The 17,282-nt window shown below is 55.1% G+C and overlaps 1 protein-coding gene across 2 annotated transcripts in view; it reads left to right on the plus strand.

Moving 5' to 3' along the window:
* The window catches only part of LRP5 (LDL receptor related protein 5), a 100,240-nt gene that overhangs the window by 15,175 nt on the left and 67,783 nt on the right, over positions 1-17,282 (plus strand). For both annotated transcript variants that reach the window (XM_072970464.1, XM_072970463.1), the window contains exon 2: positions 13,465-13,861. In XM_072970464.1, the coding sequence (XP_072826565.1) occupies positions 13,465-13,861 (397 nt within the window). The remainder of the gene's footprint in view (positions 1-13,464; positions 13,862-17,282) is intronic.

Genomic DNA, 17,282 nt, shown 5'->3' on the forward strand with positions numbered 1-17,282 from the left:
TGCCTTAGATCACCTGAGATACAAATCTCTAGACTTAACAGATAAAAATAGCTAACCCTAATTGCATGTTCACAGAGTACCAGACAGGTTCTAAGAGATGCTCATTGATTCATTTAACTCTTCCGGCCTCTCTGGGGGCTGGGTACTATCGTGACCCCCGTTGTACAGATGAGGGAGCTGAGGCTGGGGGGCCGAGGAACTTGCTGGGGATCTCGCAGGGACTAAGGTGGGTGGGCTGAGGCTCCAGTGCCTACCTCTTAACTGCTATTCGAATTACAAAAGTGTTTTCTTTTCCTCTGTGAAGGAAGTTGACTGAAGAGCCCCCAGTGCATTTAAATAAGCATGGTGCTGAGCCCTCGGCCCAGACCTCACTCTCCTCATATAATAGACGAGGAGACTGAGGCCTGAAGTGGGCGGTGCCCTCAGATCCCCACTCCTGCATGAACCTAGGGGTGGCCACCTGGCGCCTGTTAAAGCTGGGGCCTTGGGACTTTGGTTGAAACCACCAGAATGGACAGGCAGATGCAGCCCCAGGGCCCAAGTCAGTCCCCATCCCGGGACCGTCTCTCCATCTTTGCCGTGGCCTTGGGCCACTTCTGGAAGCCTGGCAGGCCAGGAGCCGTGGAACCAAAATGGTATGTAATCAGAATGCTATATTTTGTCGAAAATAAGAATGTTAGTAATGGGCTGGTTTCTGGCAAGTCAAACTGGGACTCTGAAATACATATTTTTCCCCTGCTCTGCCCTAAACCTTCTAATTAGTGAAAACGCACATTTGCAGACATAAATCAAATGTCATATTCCCTAAAAATTTGTCCTAGGTATCACCGAGCGGGTAACATTCCACAGCCGCTAGATTAGGGCTTGCAGAGTGAGTGCATGTGCACGCGTGTGTGCGTGTGTGGGTGTGTGCGTGTGCGGGAGCGGGAGGGAGGGACAGAGGTGCCCACTGGTGAGCCCACGTTGCCTGTTTCCTTCTTTCTCAGGCTCCTGGGCCTCTGCTTCCAGCCCCCCAACCCCCGTCAGCACCTGCAGGGCCACTGCGGTGGAGTATTTGCGCAATTAAAACATAATTACGGAGGAAATGGCTTTCAGAGGGAGGTGCTTTCCCTCCCAGGAAAATCTCCACTGTACACTGTTCCCTAACTAGACCCTGGCGTCCACCACCAGTGGGCTCCAGTAACCAGCTGGGTTTTGAAAGAGGCCATTTGTCTCTGGTGACCGGCCCCAGCATGGGATGTGTCCTCCCCTCACTGCTGTTTGGACTGGACGCCAGACGCTGGTTGTGAAGCAGCCCTGGGCGCTCAGTGAGCTTCTGGGCCAGACACGACCACTGGCCTGGAGGTCCTGGTCAGCTGGGTCGCTGGTTCTACACTGTTGGCTGTGGGGTGTGGGCCAGTGCCTTGGAGACTGCTGGGTCATCTGTGTCTCGAGTGGTTTGTTCTAAATGATTTCCTCAGATGGACAAAGTGCCCCCATCGAGGCTGGCAGCCACTGGCCATGGCCGGAGGGGTCTCTGCAGCAGCTGCATGTGTGGGGAGAGGGGGACATAGAGGCCCCAGGGAGCCTGGGCCTCAGTGGACATCAGTCTCCTTGTGTGTGAGGGGTGGGGGAGGTGGCTGGCGGGTGCTGGGAGGTGGCTGGCGGGGGCTGGAAGCCAGGGTGCTGAGCTGAGATTCCAGGATCTAGGGTTTTTCCAAATGTGTCCTCTGGGTCAAGACTGAAAAATGTTCATGATCAGATACATCAGACAACAAATCCTGGGATGTAGGAAGAGAACTAGTTTCCTCATTGCAGGACTTCTCAGAGCCTTTAGAATGGTGGTCATGTGCCTGGCTGTGTCTCCCTCAACCTGGGCACCCTTTACAGGTTGGGAAGAGAGGGTGATGACTGTTGCATGAGTCGGGTTGTGCCCAAAGTGACACATGACATCTCCAGCACTGTTCTTTATTGTCACCCTCACTTTGATGTGGCTTCTTCAAGTTGTCACCTCTGGGCAGTGCTCCTCAGTCTCCCCTGAGTGTGTGGGCTGAGCCGGCGCAAGGTCAGAGAAAGCCCCCGGCCACTCTCATCAGGGGATTTGGTAGGATTTGTCGACTTTTACGTTCTTTGAGATACTCGATTGCTTTTGGGATTTGTCCCCTCAAATAGATTCAGAGGCTAGAGCCCGCAGGGTGACGTGGCACAGTGGGAGGCAGTGGAGGGAAAAGCCCAGCTCAGGCTCAGGGCTCCCCTGACCCCTGCCACTTGCTTTCTGCGCGGCCTTGGTGATGGTCCGAGCCTCAGATACCTTATCTGCTTAAAAAAAAAGATAAGCTCGCCCTTCCCTCAGCGGCAGGTCAGGAGGCTAAGCTGGGCAGAGGTGGAGGGTGGTGAGCACGCGGGCGGCAGTAAATGCTGCTTCCTCCCTCTGCCCGGCCCCCTGGGGTCTGCTGTCCCCCTTGGGTGTTCTGCTGGGAACTGGGCACTGGGTGTCAGCACTTGCAAGATGAGGATTCAGTGACAATGTGATGTCCTGGGCTGGGGGTGACCCTCTGCTGGGTGAAAATTAGGGCCACACAGTCATTCCTGGAACAGGCCCAGGTCAGCTGGGTCAGGGTCAGGACCTTTGGAATGGCCCTTGGGAGTGGTGGGCTGCCCTCATTGGTGCCCAGGGGCCCCTCTGGCAGGCACCCGGGCCTGGGTCAGGTCCTGGGCCTTCGGTCGTTCCCTAGGCCTTCCAGAGCGGCCGAGCCTGGGCTCTTCCTGGGATGGAGGTTTAGTCCAGTCCTCGGCACGGCCAGAGTGTCCTCCCACGTGCCCCAGGCAGGACCTTAGTGGCCTGCGTCAGGGCCCTAGCCCCCCACGCAGGGGACAGCAGGCCCTCTCCAGCCCATCTCTCTGTTTATCGGGAGGCCCGTGTCCTAAGTTTCTTTGTGCTCTAAGGTATCTAAAATAAGCTATCTTATTTTCTTTTTATCTTTTGCAACTGATTTCTTCTTTCCTGCTCCACCCCCCGCCAAGAACCTACCCCTGAGCATCTCCTGTTCGCCTGCTTCCCTGACCTTTGAAATGTGGTCCCTGCTCAGGAAGCTTGCCTGGGCCCTGGGGTTAATTACCACCTTCCTATAGGGCTGTGCGTGGAGCGTGCGTGCAGTGCGTGCGTGTGTGTGTGACCGAGGTGGAAGGGAGAGGATGCTCTCTGAGCTGTGTTGGGAGCCCAGGCCCGGCTGAAGGTCCCGGGGGGGGGTGCGTGGATGGGGGAGAGGCCCCGGGAGCCGGGCAGGTGCAGGGTGAGTGTGGGGGAGCAGGGTGCCAACCACGTGGCTGGGCTGGGACAGGGAAGAGGGGATGAGCAATGATGGCCTTTGCTCTGCACCCAGCGATGTGCTCAAACCTCGGGAAAGCAGTCTGATGAATGTCCACAGCTCCGCGTGTTAGCCCAGGTCAGGCGGAGAACTTCCAGTGTTCCGGAAGTTTCCTCCAGCCACTTCCCAGCCTTCACCTGTGCCCCCCCACCCACCCCAGGAGGCACATTATAGTTTTGTCTCTTCTGAACGCCTCCACCCTCGTGGTCGTGTAAAAGCTCTTTATAACCTGAGCAGCCTTGCTTTGTGAAGAGGCAGGCTGTCCTTCAGGATGGCTTACAGTCATCTGCCAACCGTGGCTATGTCTGTGACAGACTGAAGCACAGTGTGGCATGTGTTCATTATTTTTATGCAAGTGTCAGCAACTCGCGCTCAGTTAGTTGATCATTGTGACAGTGCCTGGAGTTGGGAGGGTGGAGGGGGGCCCTCTGACAGCAGCCCCTTCGGCGGCTGGCTGTGCTCTGCGTGGGGCCCTGTGGGTGGCACCCGCACCCCACCCTGGGGAGTGTAGGGTGTGGGCCCCACCTGGTCAGGGTCCAGACAACACACTCAGGGAAAGTGGAGCAAACTGGGCGGGCTTATGGAGGGCCCAGGTTTTCACCTGGGCCAGGTGTAGCGACCGGGGAGGGTTTGGGGAGAGGGAACAGCTTAAGGCATGAGGGTGGAGAGGGTGGGGTCTGCTCTGGTGGGAGTTGGTCTGTGCAGGCGAGCCTCGGGGCCTGATGCCAGGTTGAAAGAACCAACAGAGGAATTTGAGGGTGTTCCCTGGCTCAGTGGGTCCTGAGATGGATGGATGGACGGATAGATGGATGGATGGATGGGGGAGTCTTTGGAGGGGGTTATGATAATTCAGCCAAGGTGAGAGCCAGGAAGTAGACTCATTCCTGGGCATCCAGAGGTGGTATCAAGGATTCCACTTGGGCTCAGCTTTCTCAGGCAGAACATCTGTTTAGTTAAAGGAAACCTAAGACTTTATTACTGTCTTAGCTGGGTAGAAGCCAGCCATAAAACACGGGGTTCTCTGGCTGGAATTGTGGTCTTTGTCTTTGCACGAGGGTTCACGTGGGCACAGGATGCAAAGGCCTCGGTGAGCCGAGTGCCAGGGATAGAAATGTGGGGCAGGGAGGCCCCTGGCTTCGAGGAACTGCCCACATAAAAGTGAGCCTGGGTGTTGAATATTTCTTCTGCCTTAATTAGGAAAGTTCCATGAGGAGCTGAGGTGTGACTGCTGAGAATGCTGCTAAACCAGCAATGACCGTGTCCAGACATTTAAGGTGTCTGAGCTTCATTCTGGGCAGACCAGCATGGGGTTCTCATGTGGCACTTGGAGAGGAGGGGCTGAATGATTCTGAGCTCAGAGCTGGGGAGGCTAGTTCTCTTGCACTTCAGGGGACCGCACAGGTTTCTCCTTGGTCCCCATCATTTCAGCCAGATCAGCACTTCTCACCCATTTCCCTGTGGAGGGGAAATAGAACCTTCCTGCCTGAGGGTTGGGGGAGGCTTTGCTCCACTCCAAACCCAAGTGTCTGTGATGTTTCCTGTTTCATCATGAGATTCATGGGAACTTTGCAATCTCTCTCTGTCATTGTCATGGTAGTTTATTTTTCCTAATGGTTTGCATTTTATTTGGAGCACCTGAGACTATATCTAGGAAACAGTGGGCAAGATTGTGTGCAAAAGTAAATACAAATTTGTGGAGACACTTAAGAAGACCTAAAAAAATGCTGATGGATGGGAAGACAGTCTCATCGGGACAGTCCCCCCAGATGATCTGTAGATTCGGCATGATCCCCAGTATTGTTCTCCCCTTCCTTTTCCTGGTGCAGGCGTGATGGTGCCTGGCATCCACGGAGGTGAGGTGATGGCGGTGTGCCATGAGGAGGTGCCTGCCAGTGGGAGCACGGCCTGGGGGAGGTGGGGTGGCAGGGGGCAGGCCAACAGAGGCTACAGGAGTGGTTGGGAGTTGGTGATACTGAGTGAATACGTAAATATATTGACCATCACAAAAGCCGTGTTTCCACTTTGAAGAAGGTACTGACAAACGTAGAAAGAGTGGAGATTAGAAGGTACCCTGAGAAAATGTTTAACATTGCAAGTTCTGTGAACTCGTGGATTTTTACCACATGTACACACACACACACACAGAACTAGAGAAATATGATGGATGTGTGTGTATAAGTGTGTACGTATATACACATAGTGGATATTCTTAATTCACAGGAGTCCCGTCCTGTCAACTCACCACATACACCAAATGAGCAAAGACTGAACACTGGTCCTCGGGAAGGTACAGGGTTGGATTCCCTGGAGCCTCTGGTCACGTTTTCATCTACCAATCAATACACAACCTTGTTTGATGTTTCTGTTTATTTTTTTTTGCGGGGGTGCTATCTGCTTATTTATTTTTAGTGGAAGTGCTGGGGACTGAACCCAGGACCTCGTGCATGCTGGGCATGAGCTCTGCCACTTGAGCTATGCCCTCCCCCCTGATGTTTCTGTTTAAAGATGCCTACTTTAATACGTATTGTTGATTCATTCATTCACACTGAACCCACGACCAGCGGCGCCTTCAGCTCATGTAACATACATTTCCTCCGTACGCACGCCACAGCACTGCCGTCTGAGCACTAGTAGCACCTCAGCCCTGTGCCCGGGGCTGTTTCCCACAGGGAAATCACCCATGAAAAGCACAGAAATGCGAACATTGCAGTGCTAACTAGACCTTGGAGAGGACACTTGTTCACAGTGTGAGCTGAGACAGGAAGGCAGAGCTGGCCGGCTCTGCCTCGGCTGGGAACCGATGTGCTGGGTGACTCCATTTCCCCGCCACTCTATGCATGTGTGTGTCCAGGAATGATCACGGAACTCCTGAGCATTCGTAAGGTCACAAGAACTCCTGAGCGTTGAGCAAGTGGGCGACTCTCCAGGTGGAATCTGAATAAGCAGGATGCACTGTATTCCTGTTCCCCAGCTCTGTCTGCTGAGGCAGCTCAGAAGCAGTGACTCCCAGTAGCACTGAGCACACCCAGCACCCAGGTCTTGGCTTCTAAGGATCACTCTCCACTGAAAGGAACAAGGGCTCTTTGAGAAAAGGCCGATTATCAGGCTGGGACAGGGGGAAATGCACAAGAGCCTGGAACTCCGATGTTCCAGAAAGAAAGTAGAGAAATCCTTAAGGGACGGAGAGGATGTGCCAAGAGGACACAAGAGCCAGTGCAAAGGGCTTCTCACTGGCCAGACCTAGGGAACATTTGAACATTGAAGTAAGTGAGAATATTAGCTCTTAACCTATTTAAAGAAATAGGAATAGATGAGTCTATGCTGGCTTCAATGAATGCATAAGCAGAGTGTAGCAGACATGCTATAATGACCAGCCAACATTTAAAATCAAAATCACGAATGAAGGCTATAGCTGTAGTCCCGGGTCATTCCAGTAGCTTACAATGTTGTGTAGCATCACTACACCATCAGTTTTTGTTTATTTATATTATTATTTTGAATTGTGTTGAAAATACATGTAACTTAGAATTTACCATCCCAACCACTTTAAAGTGTCCACTTCAATAGCATGAAGTCCATTCTCATTATTTGTGCAACCGTCCCCTCCGTCCATCTCCCACCATAATTTAACGCAGCAGTAAAACCAGGCTTTTGCACCATAATAGAGCAGTAAGCACCGTTGTACAGCTCCCTGTCCTGCCAGCTAAGCTTCGACATTTTCGCTTTTTTCATATTGTAAAAACTTTAAAAAGAATGCCATAAAAAACCCCAGCAGATCTTGTGGAACTTGGGGAGCTGGCTGTAAAATGTGTAAGGGGACGTAGTGGGTCCAGGACATCCTGAAAGATGTGAATTAGGAGTCAGCAGTCGGGCTGCTCAGGCCCGGGGTGTGGTGCAGGGCTGGACAGGCAGGTAACAGTGGGTACTCAGGAGCAGACCAGGCATGGCGGAGGGGTAGCACCTGGCCAGGGTGGCAAGGAGGAACTCCTGTCCCTGGGGACGCGGGTATGAGGAGGTACACAGGAGGGTAGTGAGTACCCAGTTTGAGACGCTCAGGCAGGCAGAGCCTTTTGGCATCAGGAAAGTTGTGGGCAGAATTAATTAACTTGAGCGCAAAGCTGCATCTTGGTGTCAGGCCTCAGCATGCTTGGCATTCGCTAAGTCGTGTTCATCCTTCAAGTCCCTGGTCTCCCTCCTCCAGGAAGCCTGCCAGGGCCACCCACAGCCAGCTTTTCCTCTTCCAAGAAGCCTGCCAGGTTTACCCGACAGCTCATGCTCCTCCAGGCTCCAGGCACCTCCTGTCCGTGTCAGTCATCTGCCTTTTCTTCTTGCTTAGATAGTTGTGTAAATGCATGTGTGTGCGTTGTGTGTAATGTGTGTCCTGCTCGACTGCACCGTAGGCTCCTTGAACGTGGCCCCATGTTGTCTTCCGTTTCTTGGTCTTCCCCTTGGGGCTGGCATGGGACAAAGAACCGTTCCTGACTGATAAGTCCACAGTTTGTACCCAGGCCCCAGCCCGCTGCAATGAGCCATGTAATGCTTGGTGAATATCAATAAGGCACGTACTGAAAACGCTGCTTATTTTGGGGTGGTGGCGGAGGATTGGATTACCGGGAGCTGGGTTGTGTTTAGTGTAACCATGTGAACGGTGTAAAATACAGACTATGGGAATGGAAGCCCAGACATCTGCTCTGAATTCTATATATAAATACTGGATGTGCTTACATGGGTTAAAATGGGATTGCTGGCGCTGGGATTTTCAGGCTCCTGGTTCTGCTGTGGTGGGGGCTGCACGTTAACCACAGGTCCTGGTACCCAAGCCAGGAGGGGGAAAGAGGGGCCTTTTCCTGACACTGGTGGGCCGAGGGCGCTGGGAATGGCAGACCCACCCTCCAGATAGGTGGGAGTGGTCTGCTCGCCCTCCCCGGGCAGAGAGCTGCGGAGAACCTACAGGACCTGTGTGTGTCTGGAGCGCCGTGCTGAGAAGGGGCTGCACGCACCAGGGTCACAGAGAGGCTTGTCCGCACCCGTGTAAGCCGCCGGGAAGCCAGGTGAAGGGAGAATGTCACCGGGGGAATTCAGCGGGCTTGGGCGCAGCAGTGCCTTTGAAAAATTATTTGTTATTGAGGTGAAATTCACACAACATAAAATTAACCATTTTAAAGTGAATAATCCAGCGGCCTTTAGTATATTCACAATGTTATGTAGCCACCACTGTCTAGTTCCAGAACATTCCAACATCCTATGGGAAACCCTGCCCCTGTTGGAATGTTCCGCCTTGTTCCCTTCCTCCAGCCCCTGGCCACCACTGATCTGTTGTCTGTCTATCTTTATGGATTCGCCTACTTGGGACACTTCATGGGACTGGAATCCTGTGCTCTGTGGCCCTTTGTGTCTGGCTTCTTTAACTGAGCATGATGTTTTCAAGGCGCACCCACGTTGTGGTGGGTGTCAGTGCTTCGCTCCTCTATACGGCTGAATATTACTTCATTGTGTGGACAGAGCACATTGTGTTTACCCATTCATCCGTTGATAGACATTTTGGCTGCCTCTACCTGTTTGGCAATTGTGAAAAAAATACTGCTGTGAACACGCGTGGACAAGGATTTATTTGAGAACCTGTTTTCAGTTCTTTGGGGTACGTGCCTCGGAGTGGAATTGCTTGGTCACATGACAGCTAGATGTGTGACTTTTTGAGGATCTGCCGGCCTGCTCTGCACAGCAGCCCACAGCAGCCAGCGGTGCCTTTTAACTTGTTACCATTTCCCTCTGGACAGATGAGGAAACAGGCTCAGAGTGGAGATGAAAAGTCTTGCCCCAAATCTCACAACTGGAGACCAGGCCTCCAAGTCTGAGTCCAGGACTCAGATCTGGCCCAGGACTGGATGAAGGAAACGTGTAATTAATTACTGCCCTGGCTGGTGTTGACTGCCTGCCTAAAATGTGCTACTGCTGGCCTGGGGCTTTGTATGAACTGCTCTGTTTAAGGCTCGCAGTCTCCAGTGTCGGGGTGCAGAGATTACCCCCGTATCACAGACAGGACATTGTGAGGTCAGGGAGGCCCCGGTCCCCTGGGCTGGCTCTGGGGCTCTCACTTGGAGGGCCACTCTGGTCTGTGTGCCCTACGTGGTCCTGAAAAAAAATACTTGCACACATAATGTCATAACAATGTAAATGGAATTTGAGGTTAAAATATTTAAATTGTATTTATCCAGAGACTCAACTAAGTCATCTTTCATTGTCTGGTCTTCTTTTCAACCTTTGTCCCACCTGACACTTTCTCATGCCTGCAACTCCAGCACAAGTCAGGGTTTAAAGTGCATTGTGTGTGTGTGTGTGGGTTGACTTTACACGTCTGACGCATTTTCTGATGTTGCTGTGGTCATTTTCGTCATTTCTTATTGCTTTAATGGGCACAACTTCCTCCTGAGAGAGCAGTCTAGTTACCCTGACGTTGGAGATGCTTTGTTTATTTTTTCTTATTGTAAGGAAGGCTGCAGCAAATATTGTGTCTAGGACCTTTTCCTTCCTTCAGGTGTTCCTTGGGATAAAGTCCTGGGAGGCTGATCCCTGAGGAAGGTTTGAACGTTTTATGGTCCTTAATACCAGATGCCACAGGATTTTCTGAAAGGGTTGTTCTTGCATCTGTGGCTGCCAGGTGACCCCTCTCAGGGGTCCTGGAACGTGGTGGTGGCCGGGCCAGTGGGCCAGCTCTCAGCCTGTCCTCTGCTCCTCTTCCTCCTCTGCCTTGTTCCTTCTCACTGCCTCAAAAGTTTGGGCCACCTGTCAAGAGATCATCCCTGGAGTGACCTGGGGCAGGTCAAGGCACCTTTCCAAGAGCTGCAGTCTCCTCCCTATACAGCTGAGACTCTGACCTTCAGGGTCTTGAGCACATGGGCATGTCCCCTGGGGAAGGAGCACATGGGACCAGCATCCGCTGCCTCCTGCGTGCTTCACCCCAGGACCTTTGCACAGGCTATTCACTGCCATGGATGCCCTCCCTCCTGCCGTCTCTCACCCCATTCAAGTCTTTGCCCAGGTGTCACTTTTTCAGTGAGACCTTCCTGACCATCTTATGTGAAACTGCAGCCTCACTCCCAAACCCTTTACCCGGCTCTGTTTTTCCAAACCACAGCACTGATGTTCCAAGGAACTGACTGCACCACCTTACCCATCATGTGTGTTGCTTATTGTCTTTTACCCCTCGTGTTACAGGACATGAGGGTGAGTTCTTGCTCTGGTCGCGGGTCCCAGCCAGGCTGGCATGTGCTGCATGGCACCCTGCCACCTGCCCACTGGCCGGCCCTGCCTGGGTCTCAGCCCGGCGCACCTCCCTGTCTGCCTGTCCCTCACCTGGCTCCTCTGCTCCCGCTTGCGTCCCCCAGCCTCTTCCCTCCCCGTGGAACACCCTGGGCCCCGAGAAGGCCACGTCTCCTGGATAAGCCAGGGCACCTGGGACCCTGGTAGGCTTGGGGCCGCATCAGGCAGGCAGCCCCCACCCTGAGAGGCTCCCCCCTCATTACAAGTTCCCCAGGTGATGGGAGAGTGAAATGAGTGCCTGGAAAAACTTGGGGATGGAGTGTGTGGTGGCTTCTAAAGGTCTTCGAAGCAGAAGCGGCTCCTCCCGGGGAGAGCCTGCCCGCCCTGGCTGTGCCCGCCCTTTGGGAAAAGCACAGGAAGTTGAAATCTTCCCTCCTCATCTGCAGCCTTTGAAGGGTGCACCTGAACTGCCCAGAGTGTAAACTGGTGAAAATGTGGTCTTTCCAGTTCGGGGAGAAAGAACAGAGCAGAAGTAGGATTTTTTGTGCCTGGGGCAGCTTCCACGAGCCTCTCCCGTCTCTCCCCAGCCTGGGGGCCCTGGCCCCCTGGGATTTTTGCTGCCGGGAGAGGTTCACTGGGTTTCTGGCCAACAGTTGGGGCTGATAACTCGACCCTGGAGACCTCCCTCCAAAGTGCTTCCCCTCGGGGCTGGAAAGCCTTGCATCCAAGACTCCTTGTCCGTGGGGCCGTCTACATGTTGATGCTCACGCCAGGTGAGTTTGGTCCCTCACTGCGGTCACCAGCTGCCACTTGAATACCCATGGCAGGGGCACACTTGCCCGCTCCTGAGGTGGTCCCTTGCATCATCGCCCAGAGATGCCAATTTAGAGTAGCGAGTGAAGTCAGTGTCCGCCCTGCTGGCCTTGGCAGGGGTTCCCAGGCTGAAGGCAGGCCCACCCTGGTAGGGGGATGTCACGGGGCCTTGGTGTGTGCACCTGTGTCTGTTTCTGGGGAGAGGATCGGTCAGCTTTTCAGAGGGCTGTGACCCCTGGGAGGTTAGGAACACCTGGTGGGTCCTGCCTTCGCTGGACAAGGAGGTATGTGCTAGGCCACCTTGCCGAGGGGAATCTCAGGAGCCTGGGCACCGGATCCCTCACAGGCAGGGCAGCATGACTGGTTGTGCCAGTGGCCCGGAGGCCCTGGCAACCGTGAACAGGCATGTGCTCTGGGAGCGTCCGTGGCCTCGCGTGTGCCGTGGGGTGTCCGTTTGCGGTGGCTCTGCTGCCTTGTTCTGCGGGCCTCCAGATCTCACGTGCAACTCTTCCTGGGAAGTCCTGTGGTCCTCACAAATTTTCCTCCAAAGTCTGCACCCTCCCTGATCCTGAGCATCACCTGCCTCCCACTGTCCTCTCCTACCGGCTGGCGTCCAGCCCTCAGATGGCACCTGACTGCCAGCCATGTCTCTGGTGGTGGGTGTCACTGTCTCCAGAGCCTCTGGCTGGCGGTGAGATCCCTACCCTTCTGGGCAGCTTCCCCCTTTCCTTCTCAGCTCTTGCAGGGCAGAGGTAACTCACTGTCTTGAGGTTGAGGTGCTATAGGCTGGGTGAGGAGCATGAAGTGCATTTATGGAGCAGCTGCCATGTGTGGGCCCTGGGTGGGCCAGGGCCACCTTAGATGGGCTGGTGAGCCCTCCTGGAGTGCTGGGCTCCCTGCAGCCCTCAACATATTGTAGCAGTTGGGAAAATGGGGAAACTTCTATTTTTAATAAAAAACTTTTAATTGAAGTATATACACAGAAAAGTGACACATTTTTACAAACTATAAGTGTTCCAGAGTGTGGAGGCCTCTGGTGTGTTGTTGAGCTCAGTTCCTTTTGAGGCCTTGTCCTCCCTTCTGTAAAATAAGCATACTGTCATTGCAGCCCAGGCCTGCGTGCAGAAGGCCCAGGAGGCTCCGGGAGGAGCCCATCCAGCTCCGCGTGCTGTGTGTGACCTGCAGAGAGCTGTCAGCCTGTGATGATGCTTAGGACAGGGAGGGGTGAGAATTAGGGACAGGTGTTCTTTAGTGGCCATTTCCTCCTTGCAAGAGGTCAGAATGACCAACTCAGATGTAACTGTAACATCCCATTGTTTGATTTTTACAGTATCCCTTCCTGCCACAAATAATTGTAGACCCAATGTACTGATGGCCAAGTTGGGAGGGGTGGACCGTAGACAGTCCTGACCTCGACTCCCCGTGTGTCCTCCCATCCTGCAGAGGAGGGGCCAGGATTTGAGCTGGGCGTGTGCCCTGGCCATCTGCCTTACTCTGCGCCACACAAGGAGCTGCTGAAGAGGTTTGAGCTGAGTGATGGTGTCCCAGAGTGGGAAACGGAGGGCACAGTCCCCGAAAGGGGCCTGAGCTCAGGCAGTGGTCCACGGATTATAAAGGAATCCTGAACTTTCTCTGGCGTGGGCTTCACGTCCCAGCCGGGCCTCTGCCAGGCAGCATGGCCAGGGCTGTGTCCTTGAGACCTCCTCATGCTGACAAAGTGGGTACGACCCCTCTGCAGCCCCGGAGGACCAGTGTGGCCTCATCTTGGCATCCGTGGGCAAGGTGGTAGGCATGGCAGAAGGAGTCACTCGGGCCTGGGTGGGACCAACAGTAGCCCTCAGTGATTTCTAACAACAGCACTGTCTGCTGCATTGGAAGAGCCTCTAAATGCGTGGCTGGGACCTGCCTGAGTGCCCTTCCTGTGGTGGCTGGGCAGTGGGAGGAAGGAGCCAGAAGCCAGGCGGGTGCTGGGAGTGATCCGTGCTCATAGCCCCCATCCTGGGCTGTGTGGCCTGTGGCTCACGGTTTTCTTCTGCTCCCACAGCCTCGCCGCTCCTCCTGTTTGCCAACCGCCGGGACGTGCGGCTGGTGGACGCTGGCGGAGTCAAGTTGGAGTCCACCATCGTGGTCAGCGGCCTGGAGGACGCGGCTGCCGTGGATTTCCAGTTCTCCAAGGGAGCCGTGTACTGGACGGATGTGAGCGAGGAGGCCATCAAGCAGACCTACCTGAACCAGACGGGGGCTGCCGTGCAGAATGTGGTTATTTCGGGCCTGGTGTCACCTGACGGCCTGGCCTGCGACTGGGTCGGCAAGAAGCTGTACTGGACAGACTCGGAGACCAATCGCATTGAGGTGGCCAATCTCAATGGCACGTCCCGAAAAGTCCTTTTCTGGCAGGACCTCGACCAGCCGCGGGCCATCGCCCTGGACCCTGCTCATGGGTAAACCTGGTGCCTTTCCTCCTGGGTAGGGGTGGGTGGGGTCCTGGTTTCCCTCTTGAATTTACTTGAGCCCAAGTACCTTTTTCAGAGAAAACTCGGGAATCGTAAAATGAATTCACCTTTCACGTTTGTTTTTGGGAACAATTGCCCCTTGATACCCTGAAGTCATGTTTCTTTTTTAAATTTGTGGCATCTGAGGCAACAGATGTGCTTGGCTGTGGATTTGAATCGTTAAACATCTCAGTTGTATGTGTGACAGTGTCCGAAGAGGTGCAGGCACTCTGACAGTTCAAACATGCACCTTTCACCTCCTTGATGACTGCGTTAGCTGAAAACGGGTGGAAAAAGTGGAACTCCTTGTCCAGAAATAGACCTTGCTGTGGGATTGTTTCTCTGGTCTCTTGCGGAAGCCCTCTGCCCCTCTCTGCTTCCCAGTCTGGCTGAGCTGGCCATGACCCACGAAGACGCAGGGCCCACCACGAGTTCTAGGTGGGGTTTCGTGAGTGGCGGTAACGCTGAGAAAATTTGCATAGTGGAAGGCTGGAATGGAGCGATGGTGGGGTGAGGGCCGGCATCACTGCCCAGCCAGCCAGGCCAGGCTCACTGCAGACTTTTCTGAGTGTGAGAGCTGTTGGCTCAGTCACCCCTCGGCCCTTCAGCCCCTCCTCCCGCAGCCCAGGAACGACACACTCTTAGCGGCTGTCAGGCATCTTGAACAGAAACACAGTAGGACCCTGGGTTCCGGTCCTGATGTCACGACTTGCTGTTGCCCCTGGCAGTGCCCTCCCCTGCCTTTGGGGGTGACACTGGCTGCGCGGCCTGCAGCCGGGCTGAGGGGTCCTGTCAGCCTGCCCTGGGGTGGGTGGGATGAGGGCCAGGGCTGTTTGTGGGTGGCTTGGGGAGCAGGCCGGGTGAAGGGGGCGCTCTGGTGGTGGAGTGAGTCTCCTTATGTGTGGCTTCTTGGCATGCTGACTGAGAAGGTGCACTAGCCTGGCGTTTGGTGTAGGGGGAAGAGCTGGTGCTTTCCGGAGCTCCTGGATTGAGCACGCGTGTGTGCGTGTGTGTGTGTGCGTGTGCAGGAAGGTGTGGGGCTGGGAGGTTGTGGGCGTGTGTGTGCGCATGCGTACGTGTGTGTGTGTTCCAGTGTGCCTGTGTGTGCACCTGTGCGTACTCATGTTGTGCCTGTGACACACGCAGTAGGGGTGGATGGATGGAATTTACTGCCCCAGGAGCTCACTCACTGAGGTCAGGCCAGATGAGCCTGGTGCCCCCACCACTCAGGAGCCCCCCAGCCCTTGTGTCCTGGGGGGACCCTGCCAGGCAGTGACTTATCTGTAGGCCCTCCTTACCTATCTCCGAGAGGGCTGAGCAGCCTCAGCTGTGGGGGGCCAGGCTGACCTTCCAGGAGGGTCCCCGTGCTGCCCGGGGCCCGTCCCTCTCTCAGGCCTCTGCCACGCCGGCCGCAGTGGATCACTGACCATCTTCCAGGAGGTCCACGTCTTCCTGATGTGGCTGAGTCCTGCTGGCTAAGAGGGGCATATGTCAGCAGTGGGAGAGGCTGAGGAAACCCCCTGAGATGCACTGTGGGGAGAAGACCATGAACGAGAGGGGTGTGTCCCAGAGGAGGATAAAACAGACCCCGGCACAGGGAGGGCGAGGCCAGGGGCTTCCTGCTGCAGGTCGGGAGCCTGGGAATGTCTCTTGGTGTTGTTCGGACAGGGACCTGAAGCAGAGGTGGGCAAGAGCCACGTGGCCACCTGGAGGAAGAGTGTTCCAGGCAGAGGGCACAGCCCACGTGAAGGCTCTGGGCTGTTGCAGAGTGGGAGTGGAGTGAGGGGGTGGGCAGAACGGAGTGGTGGCGGGGCAGGCGGGCTTGGAGTGGAGTCGTCGCTGGGTCTGACTCATGCTTCGGGGGTCTCTGGCTGTTGGAGTGAGAGTAGACTTCAGGTGGGAGCTGGGAGCTCTGTGGGCCGCTCTTACCGTGATCCCGGCAGTAGACGGTGGGCACCTGGGTTGGGGGGAGGAGGAGGCAGGCTGAGGGTGAGTAGACTTGGCATCTGTTTTGAAGGTGGAACCACCTGGATTTGCTGGTACTTGGATGTGGGTTGGGGAGAAAGACTAGAAGCAAGGATGGCACAGTGCTGCTCTGTGCCTCAGTGTCCCATCTGTACAGGGTTGTGACCATGTCACATGTCATGCAGAAAACACCAAGACTAGTCAGTGGCTTCAATAAATGTAAGCTGTTGTTGTATGAAAAATGCCACCTCCACCTGAACTGTGGGCTCTACAACCCTGTTCAGATGACTCTCTTTTCTTCCTCATGGCCTTTTGCTATGTTGGTTAGGAGGAACTTGGCACTTGGTTGGGAGGTACCCAGGGGGTGTTTGGCTGGGAGGTATTTGGGAGGTGCTTGGTTGAGAGGTACTTGGTGCTTGGTTGGGAGGGGCTTGGTGCTTGCATCTAGGTTGACTTTCCCATCCAAAAGAGTTGATCAGTCTCTGGCTTTTTGTATTAAATGTTTGAAATCTTTTCCGATCTTTCCTCTGAATTCTCCCCCCAGATCTTGCTGGGATCACACCCCTGCCCCCGGGGCAGAGTTGACTTCGGTGTTGGGCCCTGGGCAGGGTTTCTGAGGCTCCAGCCCCTCCCCACAAGCCCCCTTCCCCAGTAATTATCTGAAGTGTGATGGAGGGAGAATGGCGGTGGTGAGTGTCCCACTCCCAGACAGGATGCAGGTGAGAGCTAGACTGGGATCCTGAGTTTGTGAGTGTAGTTGAAGTTAGCAGTGCCTGCTCTGTCCCCATGTTGCTCAGGTCGGAAGCTCCAGGCCAGTGCACAGGGCCATGGGCAGCATCCCCCTCTCGCCAAATACTGGCCTGAATAGTGGCCCCGGCGGAAGTTTGAGTGAGTCCTGGGGGCAGGACTGCTGTCCTGAAAGCAGAGACAGTTTTTCATAGTCTGTCCTGGCCACAGACACAAGGCTGCGAGGAGCAGCAGTGCATCCTCCCGGCCCCGGTGGAGCCTCTGCCGGCTATTCGCGTCTTCTCGTGATGCAGCCTTTCTGCATCATGACTGGGGTCCCTCGGATGGGAGGGTACTGCCCCAGATGTCTTCGGGGGAAGGTTCTCAGCCTGAACGTCCACCTCAGTGTGCGCATGACCAGGAGCCCCACAGCTGGGAGGGCCCACGGACCCCAGGGACTGGACCTAGTCAGTTTCAGCCATATGGGTGGCAAAGAGCAGGTGTTCGGGCCAGGCTGGGGGGGCCCCTCCGCTCCCAGCACCAGGTGCCCTCGTGGGGGGCAGAGTGGGCTCTGGGAAGGACCCTCAGACCCAGAGGACCTGGGGCCAGGAAGACATCCAACCAGCACTGGCGGGGCAGGGTGGGGTGGCCCAGGCCTGTACCAGCCCACGAGGGGCAG

This window comes from Vicugna pacos, chromosome 10, assembly GCF_048564905.1.
Source record: "Vicugna pacos chromosome 10, VicPac4, whole genome shotgun sequence".
In the NCBI taxonomy this organism is placed as follows: domain Eukaryota; kingdom Metazoa; phylum Chordata; class Mammalia; order Artiodactyla; family Camelidae; genus Vicugna; species Vicugna pacos.